The sequence below is a fragment of the Ursus maritimus genome, unplaced genomic scaffold (assembly GCF_017311325.1).
Source record: "Ursus maritimus isolate PB19 unplaced genomic scaffold, ASM1731132v1 scaffold_2, whole genome shotgun sequence".
NCBI classification, from domain to species: Eukaryota; Metazoa; Chordata; class Mammalia; order Carnivora; family Ursidae; genus Ursus; species Ursus maritimus.
Window position 1 is genome coordinate 92,268,358 of NW_024424452.1, and position 14,816 is coordinate 92,283,173.

The following is a 14,816-nucleotide window of genomic DNA, read 5'->3' on the forward strand; positions in this document are numbered from 1 at the left end:
CATAAAAGGAGGCAGAGCCCAGCCACCGGGCCATGCGAAGTCATGTGCGGAGAGGAATGGAACTCCGTGCAGATGACGGGCTCCACCCCCTGGAAATGCGAGTGAGCCAGGCTTCACCATTCTGGCAGAGGCCCCAGACTGCAGGGACGGACTAGCATCCCCACTTGCACCCCCAGAGTCACTGGCCCACAGATTCTCTGAGCACGAGGAGTAGCCGTTTCACACCAGTAAGTTCTGGGGGTAATTACTTAAACAGCTGTAGTCACGGGAACGAGACTTTGTAAAGTGCTCACGTGTGTAAGATGTTACTAGTAAACCTAAGTTTGACACAAGGTGATCGCGTTGGTGTCTGAGGAAGTCACCTCGTGTCTTACCCTGGGTTCTGCCCCTACCGGGTAGGGGCTTGAGTGCAGGGACACACGTTCGGGAAATGATCCTTGGGCTGAGGCTCAGGGGACTGAGGGGAATGACACAGGGAAGGAGGCTCGTCCCGTTCAAGGGAGTGTTACTGAGCTGATCACCACCGCGTGCAGCTGGGGCTCAGCACCACCTGAGACCCTCCCAGAAGCGGAAGCCAGCAGAATGAGCCTCAGGGTGTGGGAGTGGTCTGCAGACTCCAACCCCTATTGGTGGAGGGCTGTTCCGGGGGCGGGATGTTCACTCCTTGAGCTTGCCGGTTGGAATGCCCTAGAATGGCTTAGACGGCTCTCTTGGCCGAGGAGCGCAGGGGAAAACGCTGAACTTGGCACCGAGAGATTACGCCACACGTGCTGGGCTGACAGGCTGCGAATTGGAGCATGAAAGGTGAGCGACCCATCGTGGTATTAAATAATTCTCGAGGCGGTGCTTGCACGTGATGTCCTGGGCGGAGGTCTGCAGGGCCAGCCTCTGCCGGGCCAACTTTCCCGCTGCCGGGAGACGGCCTGCCTGGCGTCTCTGGAGGAGCCTGTGCAGTTTGTGCCCTCAAAGCCACCATCCTTCAGAGCTGGGCCCTGCAGGTGGTCTCTAGTAATCACAGCGATCCCTGGGGAGGGCCCGGGGGCAGGGCACTCTGCCTGGTGGAGCCTGGGCGCTAGGCATGGATTTCCAGCTTCAGCCGCTTGCGGAAGCACCTCAGGAACGGACCGTGCCCCAGCAGGCCATGCTTTTTGGAGACTGGGGCTTTGAGAAGTAGCCTTTTGGAGGAAGCCAATGCAGAGGTGAGGTTGCTTTATTCAGACTTCAGTTTTTCTCCTTGAAGCTAATGATGGGGCGAGGCGCCGCCCTGGAGCAGATGTGTAAGGAAGGACCGAGGGGTCTGAGTCTGGAGGCCTTTCCGTCCACAGCCAGGCTGCGATGTGGTCCAGATGCCCTTTGCATGACCTCACCTCTAGGACCTGGGGTGCTCGTCAGCTCCAGCTCTCAGCCCTCTGGAAGATTCAATACTTGGTGGTCTTATTTTCTAAATGGAGACAGGGCTTCTTGCTTCAGGGACCTGTTTCTTGCATTTAAGCCTTTAAGCCCCTTCTTCCCTGTTATGCAAGGGAGCTGGCTTGTGCCACCTGCTTCGGAGGAAAAGCCCGTGAGCTGCAGGCCCGGAAGCATAGAGAGGGCGGGAAGTGAGCAGCACTTTGGGGCTCAGGGAACATGAAGCAAAAGGAGCTCCATGCCCCCTAAGAGAGTCCATGGAGGGCTGCACCTTGTGGAAGGATCTTAGACTTAGGAAAGGAATTAACCAATTATGTCAGTATCAACAACACTCTGATGCGAGGACACCTCCTGTAGACCGGGCGTGGAGCAGCCCCTCCGAGGGGTTGAACTTGAACTTGTATGGGGCCTGGTTAAGAACCCAACCCCTTTCCACTCTCCCATTGCCTGTGCTTCAGCCTTCTCTTCTCCTGAGTAAAAAAAAAAGTCATAGCTTCTCTCTTCCTTCTTCATCCCAAGCTGGCACAAGGCCCCCCATGCTGCCTGGAGCCCCTCTGCTGGGAAGAGGCCTGGCCTCAGCAGTTGGCACACTTTGGTCCCCCAGGTTTGCTCCTGACTGAAGAGTTTCCTGGGATGCAGGGCTTTCAGAGCAAGAGCTGGAAAGTCCAGCAAAGTTGGCCATGTCAATGAGTGTCTGTGCTGGGCCCGGAAGGTTCTCCTGTTCAGGAGAGACAGGCTCATAGTAGGCAATTATAGCCAAGCAGGTGAGTGCTAAGCTCTAGGAAACCCCAGAGATGGGTCAAAATAGAGTCTTGTAAGGATAGAAGCCTTGAAAACAAAGAAAACATGACAGGCCAATGTGGGAGTAGGGGAGCAGGGGTAAATGGTGCCATGATGCTGACCCCCAGGCCGGCCGGTTTCCCTTCCCTGAGCTGCGCCCACCCTGTGTGGAGCCTCTTTGGGCTGCCCAGCTTTCTGTGTGCTCCTAGAATCTCTAAATGAGAGGTATTCTGATTCAGAGAAGCCCCTTGCTGGGGTGTAAGGCAGGGAAGTGGGTAGAACTGTCCCAGGAGTGGGGGGCCTGAGGCCCTGAGGGAAAACTGTGCTTTGATAGGGGGCCATCAAGGGGGAGAGGGGAGTGGGGAAAACAGTGGTCCTGGAAATTTCCCACCCTGCAGACCAGGCTCTGAGGAGGGGAATCCTACCCCCTCAACTGCCCGATGATGCAGGAAGTGGGCGATGTTAAGTAAAAGAAGTCCTCTCTCAGGTGTTCCCAAGGACTTGTAACCATCTGTATGCACTCACGCATTGTTTGTTTTGGGGCCACACGTCCCAGTACAGACCACGTTGGCCACATGAAGGACTTTCTAAATTCCAGGCCAAAGAGTCCTGTCTAGTAAGTTCTAGGCCCATTACTCTTGGGTCAGTGGCCACCAAGCTCCCAGCTTCTGAGTGGGACCCAGGAGTTCACCAGGAGAATCTCTAACCTGGACACACAAAAGAATAAGGCAGAGGTCAAACCTGGTCCTCAGAAAGGCTCTGGCTGGGTTCTCCCTGAGGCGACAGGTGAGGCAGAAGGTAGTGTTTCTCAAAGTGTATCTGAGCCCATCCATATCAGTCTCCTGGGGGGCGGGCGGTGGTGCTCATTACAAATGCAATTCTCAGGCCATGTTCTAGAAAAACAGAATCATGAGCCCTGGGGGGTGGGACCCAGGATCAGCATTTTGAATAGTCACCTTAGGAGATTCTTCTGCTTAATGTAAAAATTCTCTCTTGGGAGTAGTTGCTATTTATTTTGTGCCAAAGAAATTAATCTCTACTACAAAATTTCCAGGATGAGTTTAACGCAACATTTCTCAACCTCAGCACGTTTGACATTTTGGGCCAGGTAATTCTTCGTCTGGGGAGGGAGGGCTGTCCTGTGCATTGTAGGACCTTTAACACTAGATACCAGTAGAATCCCACAGCTGTGACAACCAAAAATATAAAGATGTCTTCAGATATGGCCAGTGTCCCTTAGAGGGAAAAAAAATCCCCCCTCAAAAGGGATGAAATCCTTATGCAATCTGAGTCCAGCGTGTTGCATGGGCTTTACCGTGCTTGGGACGACCTCCAGGCCGGGCTCTGGCCACACGGCCCTCAGCCTCCCTCACCACTTCCCAGCCGCAGACGGGGCCGAAGCCGATTCACACGGTCACTCTCTCCCGGCGGTAGCACCAAGCCAGCCCCTTGGACACCCCCTTCACCGCTCCCTGCGGCTCCTGCGCATTCTCCCCACTCCCGCCATCTTGGGGACGGCCCCTCACAGGTGGGGGACACGGAAGGCAGGACTGTGGCCCCGTCCCATGGAGCGGATGAGGCTTCAAGGAGAGGGCATGTGGGGAAGAATTCTCTTGTGAAAATATGAAGTTTATTTGTGTACTTATTCTCAAGTAAACATGGTCACGGTAAGCCTGGCAAGTACAGGAAAATAGAAATCTAAAGAAGAAGTAAATCACTTGTAAGTGCACAGCCCAGAGAGCCAACGGTGACACCGGGGGGGCTCCCGGCTCCGCCATCCTTACCAGCCTGGCTGGCGTGAGGGCGGGATGTCACGGCCAGAGAACATTCGACCAAGGACAATAACAGGCATTCAGGGTTCCCAGTTCAACGTCTGCTTTATTCAGGTCCGGGTGCCCAGAGGCTCGGGCAACCTGTTCGCAGGACGTTTGGCAGCCGGGGTTCTCCCTGCCCACCCCCCCTCACCCCTATCAGGAACATGCTCCCACCGATGGAACATCAGAACTCGTCTTTTGTGTCTAAGTGGGGCTGGTCTTCAGGCTTGAAGTCCAGGTTGGGGCTGCCGTCCTCATTGAGAATCCTCCGGGCCGTGTAGCCCACGATGGGATATTTGGCTTTGTACACTTTGGTGAAGACGTCGTCCAGGGATTTCAGCTCCTCGGCCGTGAGGCCCGTCTTGGGGAGAAAAACCCAAGCAATGGGGGAGAGGTGGGGGGGTGAGATGAGTGAGTCAGGCCCACGCTGGACTCTCACCACCCTGCCCTCCTCCCCCTGCACCCCTAATGCTGGCAAAAAAGTATCTCAACTAACCAACTTTTTAAGAGCCAAGCCCATGTGTCTGTGCATAGGGCGTTGATGGGGGGGGAGCCATTTGCTGTTTGATGTAGGAATTCAAGACTCCAGCAAACACCTGGCCTGGGGCGGGTTGGGGTACACTCTGTGCAGTCTATACCCACCTCCTTCTCAGGGCTCTCTACCCCCCCTTCTGTTATAGATTCATACACCTTTCCCCTTCCCTGACTCCTGAAAGTTTCTGTAATGTTGTGGTTTACGAGTGTGACTCATCTGAGCGCAATTGGGGTGAATTCCAGCCCCCCCCCTCCGCCGGGATTACTGAGGCCCTCAAATGGCTTTTGCCAATGCTGTTTTCTCCTTCACAGAAATATGAACATGGGGGATCCTCTGCTTCTCAACCCTGTTCACGCTCGGAGCGGTCTGGGGAGTGGGCATCAGAGACCAACAGCAAACCTATAAGAGGCTGCGGGTGGCCGGTGCAGACCTCAAGGGGGATGGGGCTGCCAAGTCAGGTTGGAGCCAAGTTGTGAAGATCATTGAGTTTGATCATCAAGTTCACGAGAGCTTGGACTTGACTCTGTAGGCGCTGGGGAGTCATGGAAGGTTTCTGAGTAGGAGTGGCATAGTTAAGATCTCTAGTTCAAGAAACAGCCGGTCACACTGAGTGGACTGGAATGTCAATAGGCCAATTAGGAAGCTTTGCTATTGCCTAGGGGTAAAAAAGGCCATGGCCAAGGAGGGGTGGGACATTTTGACAAAGGCTCATCATCTGGCTCACAGTGTCATGGGTGAGGTCTGTGGGATCGAGGGACATCTTGGCCACCCCTCTGGTGGAGTCCTTCCCCGTCAAGGCATTGTAGGGGGCTCCTCGTCCATAAAACTCTGCAGTGGAGAAGAAGGAAGACGATGTGAGTGTGGGTGTGCAGGCAAAGCAGGCAGGAGACCTTACGTGGCGGGGGAGGGGGGCTTCGGAGACCCAATCCAATGCTGAAGAAGCCTCCAGGCCCAAGGAGAGGGGAAGCAGTGAGGACACGAAGGCTGATAAGCCGCCCCCTGCCACAGTCTGATTCCACTGACTCAGAATATGGAATAAGTCACACATGCTGGGCTGAGAGGTGACTTTCAAAAAACACAGAATGAAAATAATCTCTTAAAATATTTAAAATGCAAACAAGAAGGGGCGCCTGGGTGACGCAGTCGTTACACGTCTGCCTTCGGCTCAGGTCACGATCCCAGCGTTCCGGGATCGAGTCCTGCATCCCGCTCCCTGATCGGCGGGAAGCCTGCTTCTCCCTCTCCCACTCCCCCTGCTGGTGTTCCCTCTCTCGCTGTCTCTCTCTCTGTCCAATAAATAAATAAAATCTTTAAAATAAAATGCAAACAAGAAGAATGTTCAGTCTTCTTAAATGTTGGTGGGAGCCAAGCCTACTTCTTTTGTTTGGGATCAGACACACAATGAACCATAACAAAACTACCTCCGTGAGATCATCTGTAATCACCACTAGAGAAACCGTGAATTGGCATTAAAATGTTCTATCATGTTCTATGATCCCAACGCCTTGCAAAGCAACACTTTTCCTCTCACTGCTTCAACCATGGTAAATCAGCAAGCTGGAATTTGATGCCAGAGGCAGCAGAGAGCCATGGAAGGTTTCTGAGCAGGAGGATGACATTATGAGAAAAACACTGTGGAAGTACAACGCTGACAAAGATTGTTACTCAGTCTGAGGGAAAAGGAGCTGACCAGTGTTCCCTCCCTTTCTTCACACATCCCGTGCCCACTCTGGCTGCCAAGCTCCCCAGAAGTAAGGATTCATAAAGCCGAGCCACTTACCCTTTCCAGAAGTGACATCAAACACCACTCCTTTCACTGCCATGTAGATGGGCTGATCCTCCTAGAAAGCAGGAGAGAAGCTGTTGGAGGGAACCCAGGAGCTCCACTCTTCCAGCCCAAGTTAGTGACATCTCTTCTCACGACGGGCTGTGCAGACAGCGGTGGGTGAAGGTACAAAGCAGCCTTCCCAGAGCTGGTCCTCAGCAAGCTCGTCCCTATCAGGAGCTTGCCCCTCCCTGCCCAATGTCATGTCCACTCACAAACTTTGGACAAGACCATAATAATACCTTTCTGTGAAAAAAAAAAAAATCCCAGGGACTGAAGCGAATCTGCATAGATAAAATTCAAAGGATGTTAAATGGTGAGTTATTTAAATTAACCCAAATTTCTTTTCATCTTGGTCAGGTACCCACATGGATGCAATCAGTATAAATGATCAATATTATATTTTGCTTCTTACAGGTAATATTCTTCATATAAACATTCCCATGTATTGAAATAACCAAAATCATTATCACTAACACAGCTATATTTTATATGAGTGATACTGTGTACCTGTTGGTTTAGCTCTTCTTCTCTTTTGGGTATTTGGGTTCTTGCCAATTCCTTAAAACCATAAGTGACAGGATTATGAATATCTTTCTATAAGCTACTTTATAATTTGGTGAGGTACCTCCTTGAGGCGTGGAATATATGGAATTCCTGGACCAAAGTATACGAACAATGTAATCACTTTCATTACAAATCTGCCCAGTTTGTTCTTCAAAAAACCATTTACAGTGCTAGAAATAGAGCAATGCTGTTTCTGCAAAGTACCAAGAGTGAGTCTGATACCGTACTCTTTGCTATATTCGTAGGGATAAAATGTCACCTTCAAATTCCTACCCCCGCCCCCTACCACCAAAGAGAACACCACAAAAACAGATGGCATGAATTTTCTAACTACCATCAAGGTGGACTCGGGCTGGGGCAACTGGCACAGTTCTAGGACATGCAAGACCAGGGCTCCTTTGTCTCAGCCCCATTGTGGGTATGGGGACACAACAGTCGGCTCCTAGGCTGGGGTGAAGGGGGGGCATTGCAGCCGGGTGTACAGGAATCTCTAGATCTCCAAGAGCACATGGCTTGGTCTTCTCTAGGCCTGGGCCTTAAGGTTCTTGCCCTTGTGGGGCTTAAGGTCAAGTTTTCGTGATTACGTTTCACAGAGAGAGGAGGTAAATGACTTGGCCCAGGAAGCCTATCTCACTGGCACATAACTTCCCAGGCCTCAGTTTCTCTAACTGTTATATATGGATAACATGTATAACTGACCTTCCAGGCACGCTGAAGGACACAGCGTCCGTAAGCACATGGCAGGCCCAGCTCAGGAAGTTGGTGCTTATTATAGTCCCTATCAGCTCCAAACAGACAGTCCCCAGAACTTCTTTTGACTTGGTAGACGCTTGCCCCACTTCACCTAAGAGTTATTTTAATTTTTTTTTAAGATTTTATTTTTAAGTAATCTCTACAACCATGTGGGGCTTGAACTCGCCCCCAAGATCAAGAGTCGCACACTCCACTTACTCACTCAGCCAGGCGCCCCAATAAGGGTGATTTTAAAAGGCCTGGCTTAACCAGCCAGCAGCCTGCATTTTTTTTTTTTTACGGCCTTTCTTTCACTATGATTATTTATTTTTTGACTTCAATTGCTTATCGAGTGCAAGTTATATATTATTTCAATTTAAACAATATATTAACAGTTATAATTTTACCCATGGCATTTTGTCATATTTTCCATTCTGTTGCTTTTCCTTTGATATGTTATTCCTTTCTTGTGTGCAAAGAGGCATAGAAACCTGCCATTCACATACATAAAATATAACCGCAAGCATCGTATCACTAACACCCTTCATTTCTTCGACAGTTAAATATTTATCTCCTCGTGAAACTCTACGTTGAATGTCAGTGCAAAGAGGAAGTCCCAGCAAAGGGGTCGAAAGGAATGTTGTTACAGACATTCCACAGAGAGGAAAGGCCTTCTCGGTTAAAGGTCAAGTGTGCTGGGGGTGGGGCTGGGGGGCGGTTCTCGTCTGTGGACCTGGGTGTCCGTGGACAACGGAGCAGCGGCATGGGTTCCAGGCCCTGGAGGTGGCAACTGAGAAGACAGTGTGAGTGGAAGCCTTGGGAGTAGAAATGCAGACTCCGAAACAGAAATGTCCATGGAGCGGCGCTTGGGTGGCTTAGTCAGTTAAGCGTCTGCTTTCGGCTGAGTCATGATCCCAGGGATCAGGCCCCTGGCCGGCGTTGGACTCCCTGCTCAGCAGGGAGCCTGTTTCTCCCTCTGCCACTCCCCCTGCTTGTGCTCTCTGTCAAATAAATAAATAAAAAATTAAACAAAGAAATGTCCATGGAGACATGGAGACGCACGTGGTCATCACCAGCCTCACACCGTGCTCCCCCACGTGCTCATCCACCTGGAAGGATGCTCCGTTCTTTTTTTTAATCTGCACAGCAGGTCTGAAGTAACTGCAGGAGGTCTGCCCTTTTCCCAGAGCCCAAAGGAGGAGTCACCATGGTGGTGCGTTCCAAGCACAAGGGCTCAAGTCAAACAGACCCGGATTTGAGCCACCGCTTATAAGCTGTGTTGCCTTGGGCAAGGTACTTACCTCTCTGTGCCTCCGTTTTCTCCTCTGTAATAAGAAGATAATGAAAGTATCCACTTACTGAGCCGTTGTGAGGGTTAGCCAAGGCAAGAGATACGAAGCACTTAGCAGTTTGGGGAAATACATGTTAGTTACCCAGATCCTTCTCTAGATTTTTAAAAGTTATCAGATCAAAGAGGAATCAGATAATCCAGTGGAAGAAGACTGGACATCTTCCCAAAGGAAAGATAGAAAAAAATGTAATTCCCAAGTGACAGATAAGGATTCTAGAGGAATTTTAAGTTAAAACTGGAGGGGCCTTGAAGATTATGCAACACCTTCATTTTACAGATGCAGCTCTCCTGGGTCCCAGCAGGAATTAGAGCTGTCTCTGGAGCCCGGAGCCCTGGAACCCAAGTTCCTTCCACTGCCTGGCCTGCCCCACCAGGGGGCACACAGCCCGAGGACGGAGCACTTGCCTGGGACCAGGAGAAGGTGAGGGTGGCCTGGGAAATTTCATCCACAAGACTCAGGACCACCAGGTGAGACACGGGGTGGGCCAGAGGCACCCAGATGGACGGGAATCAGGGGGACCACCTGCATGAATGAAACCTGGTTTTCTCCTCGGGGTCTGGACTTGTCTCACTGTCTGGCCTTCCTCCCCACCTACTGTCAAGGGGGTCCAGGAGAGTGCCAGAAGAACGACCACGAAAGGGCCGATGAAGGCAGCAAGGTGGAGGAAGGAGGCCTCTTCCACAGCCGGGAGGGAGAGGCCTGGAGCCTGGGTGCAGGCAGCAAGGTGGGCCCCTGAGCCTTCAACCCTCACACCCTACACCAGGGGTCGGGGACAGAGCTGAAGGTCCTCACTGATAAAGAGGGAAATTGCTGCGGATGTTTTATTCTGCAGAAATAATGGGGCCCTCCGACGATCTAAGGCCAGGTTAGTTTCTAACTGCAGTTGGCATTGGTAACCTATTAATGGATCATGGATTGATTTAGCGATTTACTAACCAATTTTAGATAATGAAGTAGAAAAAGAAAAGTTTAAAATAGAACAGAAAATAGAAAATGTCTAAGTGCATCACACAGTAAGAATCAGCATTGTTGCGTGGAACTTCTGTGGTGTGTGTACTGGGGGAGGGTGTAGAATGTACTCCTTCGCACAGCCAAACGTCTACAAGCCATCACTCAATTGTATGATTAGAGAGGTGGTTTCACCTCTTTATTCAGCTGCCTCTATCCCATTGCGTTCACTGACTGTCTGTATATTCTTAATGTCTGTCCAGAATGATCCTTTTGGAGGAAGTACAGTCTTTCTCTTCCCTATCATTAAGTTTTAGAAAAGCCGAAAACAAATGTCACCCTGTCCACCTCCCCAAACGAATGTCACCCTGTCCACCTCCCCACCTTAGCACAGATTTCCAAGGAGAGCTGGTGTTGAGCACAGACGAATTCCATCTGCGGAGAGTAACTGTGAAGCCGAGGGAGCCTTGGCAAGCTCAGGGTCCAAATAAACTCCAGACGCTAAACTACATTTCCGGGCACGCTTGCACTCTGGTATCTTCTTAGAACCAGTATGCCCCCGGAGCAGGTCACTGCCTGAAGCGATGGGGACGGGGGCTCGTGGTAGTTCATTTTCCCTGTGCAAGCCAGAGGGAGCAGCTCCTGGTTCACCTCTCTAACTGTCTACTTGTGCAATCTTGGGCAAGTTACCTAACCTCCCCATGCCTCCTTCCTCTCTGAAAACTCACATAATAGCACCTACCTCATGTAGGGGCTGTGGGTCGTCATGAAATGAGCTGGTGCTTTAAAGTGGTTGGGATGGGGGCGCCTGGGTGGCACAGCGGTTAGGCGTCTGCCTTCGGCTCAGGGCGTGATCCCGGCGTTATGGGATTGAGCCCCACATCAGGCTCCTCCGCTATGAGCCTGCTTCTTCCTCTCCCATTCCCCCTGCTTGTGTTCCCTCTCTCGCTGGCTGTCTCTATCTCTGTCTAATAAATAAATAAAATCTTTAAAAAATAAATAAATAAAGTGGTTGGGATGGTGCCTGACAGAACCGTTAGTGCTATATAGGAGTTAAATACATACATCTGGCCCCAGGCCCAGAAATCAGGTGGGTGTGGGGGCAGGCAGGGTGACCTCCTCTGCCCTTGGTGTCCGCCAATGCAACTAAGGCTCTAAAACATATTTTCTGACACTGGCAGAAACCGCGTTGTGCTGGGAGGGTGGAGGATGATATCCCCTCTGAAGCAAAGAGAATCCTCAAAGTCACCTCATCTTCCCTATGGAGGTCCGAGGCAGCACCCCATAATCACCTATATTACTATTTCCACAGTAAAGCACGAACATGAATATTCACACTAAGTACAACACATATAGATGCAGACTCATGTCAGTTCTGGCAAGGTTCTTTCACCAAAGGAGTTCAGATCCTTTAATAACAAAGAAAAAAAGAGAAAACAAACATTCTGGGGCTCCTGCCTGGCTCAATTGGTAGACCGTTCAACTCTTGATCTCGGGGTTGTAAATTCAAGGCCCACGTTGGGGGTAGAGATTACTTAAAAATAAAATCTTAAAAAAAAAAAACCCTTCTGGTTTCAGAGCTTATTTGATTTTTGAATTGCATAAGAGGATTATGGACCTATTACACTGCCTCTTGCTTATAACTTTAATAATAAGCTAACAAAAATAGCAGCTAAGATTTATTAAGGCTTACTGTGCTAAGATCACCGCAGGCCTATCCGACACACTTTGCATTTCACCATCTCATTAAATCCTCACACAACCCTAGAGGGAGTAGGAACTCCTGCGATAGCCATTATGATGGTCGGTTTTACGTGCCAACTTTGATTACAGTATCTGGGTGTTGCTATGACGATATCGTGTAGATGTGATTATCATCTACAATCAGTTGCCTTTATATAAAGGAGATTATCCTGAATAATCTGGGTGGGCCTAACCGCATCAGGTGAAAGGCCTTAAGAACAGAATTGAGGTTTCCCTGCAGGAGAAGAAGTTCCCCTGGTGGGCTGGGGCATCGGCTACGGCCCTGGGCTTTCTGGCCTGCTCTATGGACTTTAGACTTGCCCTGCCAGTGCCCATGATCACATAAACCAATTCCTTGCAATAAACCCAATATGTTATCTCCTACTGGTTCTGTTTCGGGTGGACCCCTGACTGATAGAATCATCTTATAGATGGGGAAAAAATGAGACTCCAAGAGCTTTAGCAATTTGCCCAAAGTCACACAGTAGAACAGGGAGTCAGAGCCAGGAATGAGCCAAAGGTATAAGGCTCTAACCAGGGTACTGTATAATGTATTATATAGACAGTGACACTTCCAAGAGTGAAGGGGGTGCTACTAGCAATTCTTCCCAGACAACAGGCATAAACCAGAACCATCTAGGGCGGCTCAGAGCCCAGCACGACTCTGCTCAGCTGCACTCAACGGCCCCTCTCCTACCTGACTCTCTTCCTCTCTCTGCCTACAGACACCCAAAACAATGCTCTCCTTAACCTGTTCCCGCCTCAAGCTTCCCTCTCTCCTTCCCTTAGTTAAGAATCAATAATGTCAGCATGAAAAACCAAGGGTCTCTTCTCCATCCTCATCCTGCAGCCCCTGGAGCTGTTGCTGCAAGTACCCTTGACCTTGAATTCTCTCTTCTCTTGGGTTCTGTGCTGGGGGTCTCCAAGTTCACCCCCATGTTTGAAGATTCCATTTGAGGACTCATAGAACTCAGCCTACAGTTGTACTCAGAGCTCAGATTTATTACAGCCACACAGAAGGATATCCAGTCAGGGGCGCCTGGCTGGCTCAGTCAGTTAAGCGTCTGCCTTTGGCTCAGGTCATGATTCCAGGGTCCTAGGATCGAGCCCCACATAGGGCTCTCTGCTCAGCGGGGAGCCTGCTTCTCCTTCTCCCTCTGCTGCTCTCCCTGCTTGTACTCTGTCTCTCTCTCTCTGTCAAATAGATAAAATGTTAAAAAAAAAAAAAAAAGGATAAACAGATCGTAAGAGAAAAGGACATGAGCAGAGTCTAGAGGAATCCATGGGCGGATTTCCTTATGCTCTGTCTTTCCCATGAGGGGTCACACACAGCGCTCTTCCACCAGCAACACAACGCAGCAACACGTGTGTGATGTTTCTGCCCAGAACGTTAGTCCCTACCCTATTGGAGACTCAGAGCCCAAGGTTTTTACTGGCAGCTGGCCATGTAGGCCCTCTCTGCCTAGCAGTGTTCAATATAAATACTCTGTATAAAGAGCCCAGATTGAGCCACCCTCATCCGTTCGGAAAGTGTGGAACACCCTGGAATTCCAGACATCAGCCAACAGCCACTCTTGCCAGCAGGCCTTTCTAAGGAGAGTAGCCCAGTTATGTTAACTCTATTCTGCACCGATTCCTGGATCCTGTATCGTCTGGTTCCCTGCTACCCTGAAAGATGTGTCCCTTAACATCTAGTCACATCCCTGTCTCCCTCCTCCTGTGCTCTCTTCCACTCAGGCTTCTAACCAACGTCCCTTTGCAAGTGATATTCAAACTAGCCATTCACTGCCTAAGGGCCAAGTTTCTGACCCCCGCCCCCCCTTCAAACCTAGTCTATCTAGGGCTAGCTAACTTAGGGTTAGGGATCCCAGGCTGGTGGGTTTTAACAAGAGAACACTGGTCTCTTCCTTGTTCCGCCACTAACTGGTGGCATGCCTCATTTCCCCGTGTGTAAAAGCAGGACGTGGGTTCCTATCAACGCTGACATGCTGTGGTATGGTCATTTCCCCATCAAACTGTCCCCCTGGCTTCCCCGATAGGCCCGCTCCGGCCCTTCTGCCTCGCAGCATCTTACTCGCACTCTCCGCAGGCGTCACGCTAGACCCCAGCAGCCCAAACTGCCAGGGGATTGTGAGGTGTGTCCTGGACACCTCCAGACTACTGACTGATGTGGCTGTGTTGGGGGGTGCGTGCCTTTGTCTCTAACTTCTGGTCTCGCCCTCTGCCCTCTCCACCAGCTCCTGCTCAGCCGAGAGTAGAGGCACTAAAAGTGGGTTTGAGGAGTCGGGCAGGGGCAGGAAAACAAAGTGCAGGGAAGCCTGGATCATGTCTGGGCCCGCCCTTCCTTCTCGCCCTCCCCCGCCACTCACCCCAAAGAGGAGGCAGAAGCGTCTGCCCCCAGCTGATGCTAACATCACCCCCCCCCAACTTTCTGACAGATCGTGGACAGATCACCAGCCAAAACGGGTCTCAAAGGGGCAGTTCGCCGGAAGGCAGGGGGCAGCGCTGGACTGGGCGTGCGGGCTCGGTGCCGGGGCTAAGCGGGGAGCCCCCATTCGGGAGGACTCCCCGTTTCCCTGCGTGGCCTTGAGCCCGGAGAGAGGAAGCCCGCAGGCCTGGCGCCCAGCTGGGGGTCCGCGCCTCCCCCGAGGCCTCCCGTCCGCTCACCTCCTCCCCGCCGTAGCGGGCCAGCTCCTCCTCGGTGAAGAGCCGCACCGGGGGCCCCGGCTCGGCGGGGCGCGGCGCCTGCCCGGCCCAGGCTGCGGGCGGCCCTGGGGCCAGCGCCAGGAGCAGGGCCAGCGCTGCCAGCCGCCGCAACCGCCGCCGGGGCACCGGGCCCACCATGGTGCGCGCGCCGAGCGGGGCCGGGTGGCCTGGGCTGCGGGGTGGCCTGGACGCCTGGGCCCGCGCGCTCCCGCCCCGCGGCCCCGGAACCCCGCCCCCCGCGCGCGCCCGCCGCCAGCCCCGCCCCCGCGCCCTGGGGACCACGCCGCTGGAGACGGGGAGCTGGGCTTGCCAACCCAGGCTCCTGACTCCCCAGCCGCGGACTGGAAGCTGTGCAGAGACCGACCTATGTGACAGTAGTTCCTGAGTCGGTTCGTGGGTGACACAGC

The 14,816-nt window shown here is 51.8% G+C and overlaps 1 protein-coding gene across 1 annotated transcript; it reads right to left on the reverse strand.

Moving 5' to 3' along the window:
* Positions 1-3,795: 3,795 nt before the first annotated feature.
* NENF (neudesin neurotrophic factor) lies at positions 3,796-14,580 on the reverse strand. Its single transcript, XM_040636359.1, has 4 exons — positions 14,371-14,580; positions 6,317-6,377; positions 5,261-5,364; positions 3,796-4,362 (listed from the first exon to the last, which is right to left on the reverse strand). Exons 1-4 carry the CDS (start codon positions 14,545-14,547, stop codon positions 4,186-4,188), a joined length of 519 nt encoding a protein of 172 aa, XP_040492293.1. The 5' UTR covers positions 14,548-14,580; the 3' UTR covers positions 3,796-4,185.
* Positions 14,581-14,816: the final 236 nt, after the last annotated feature.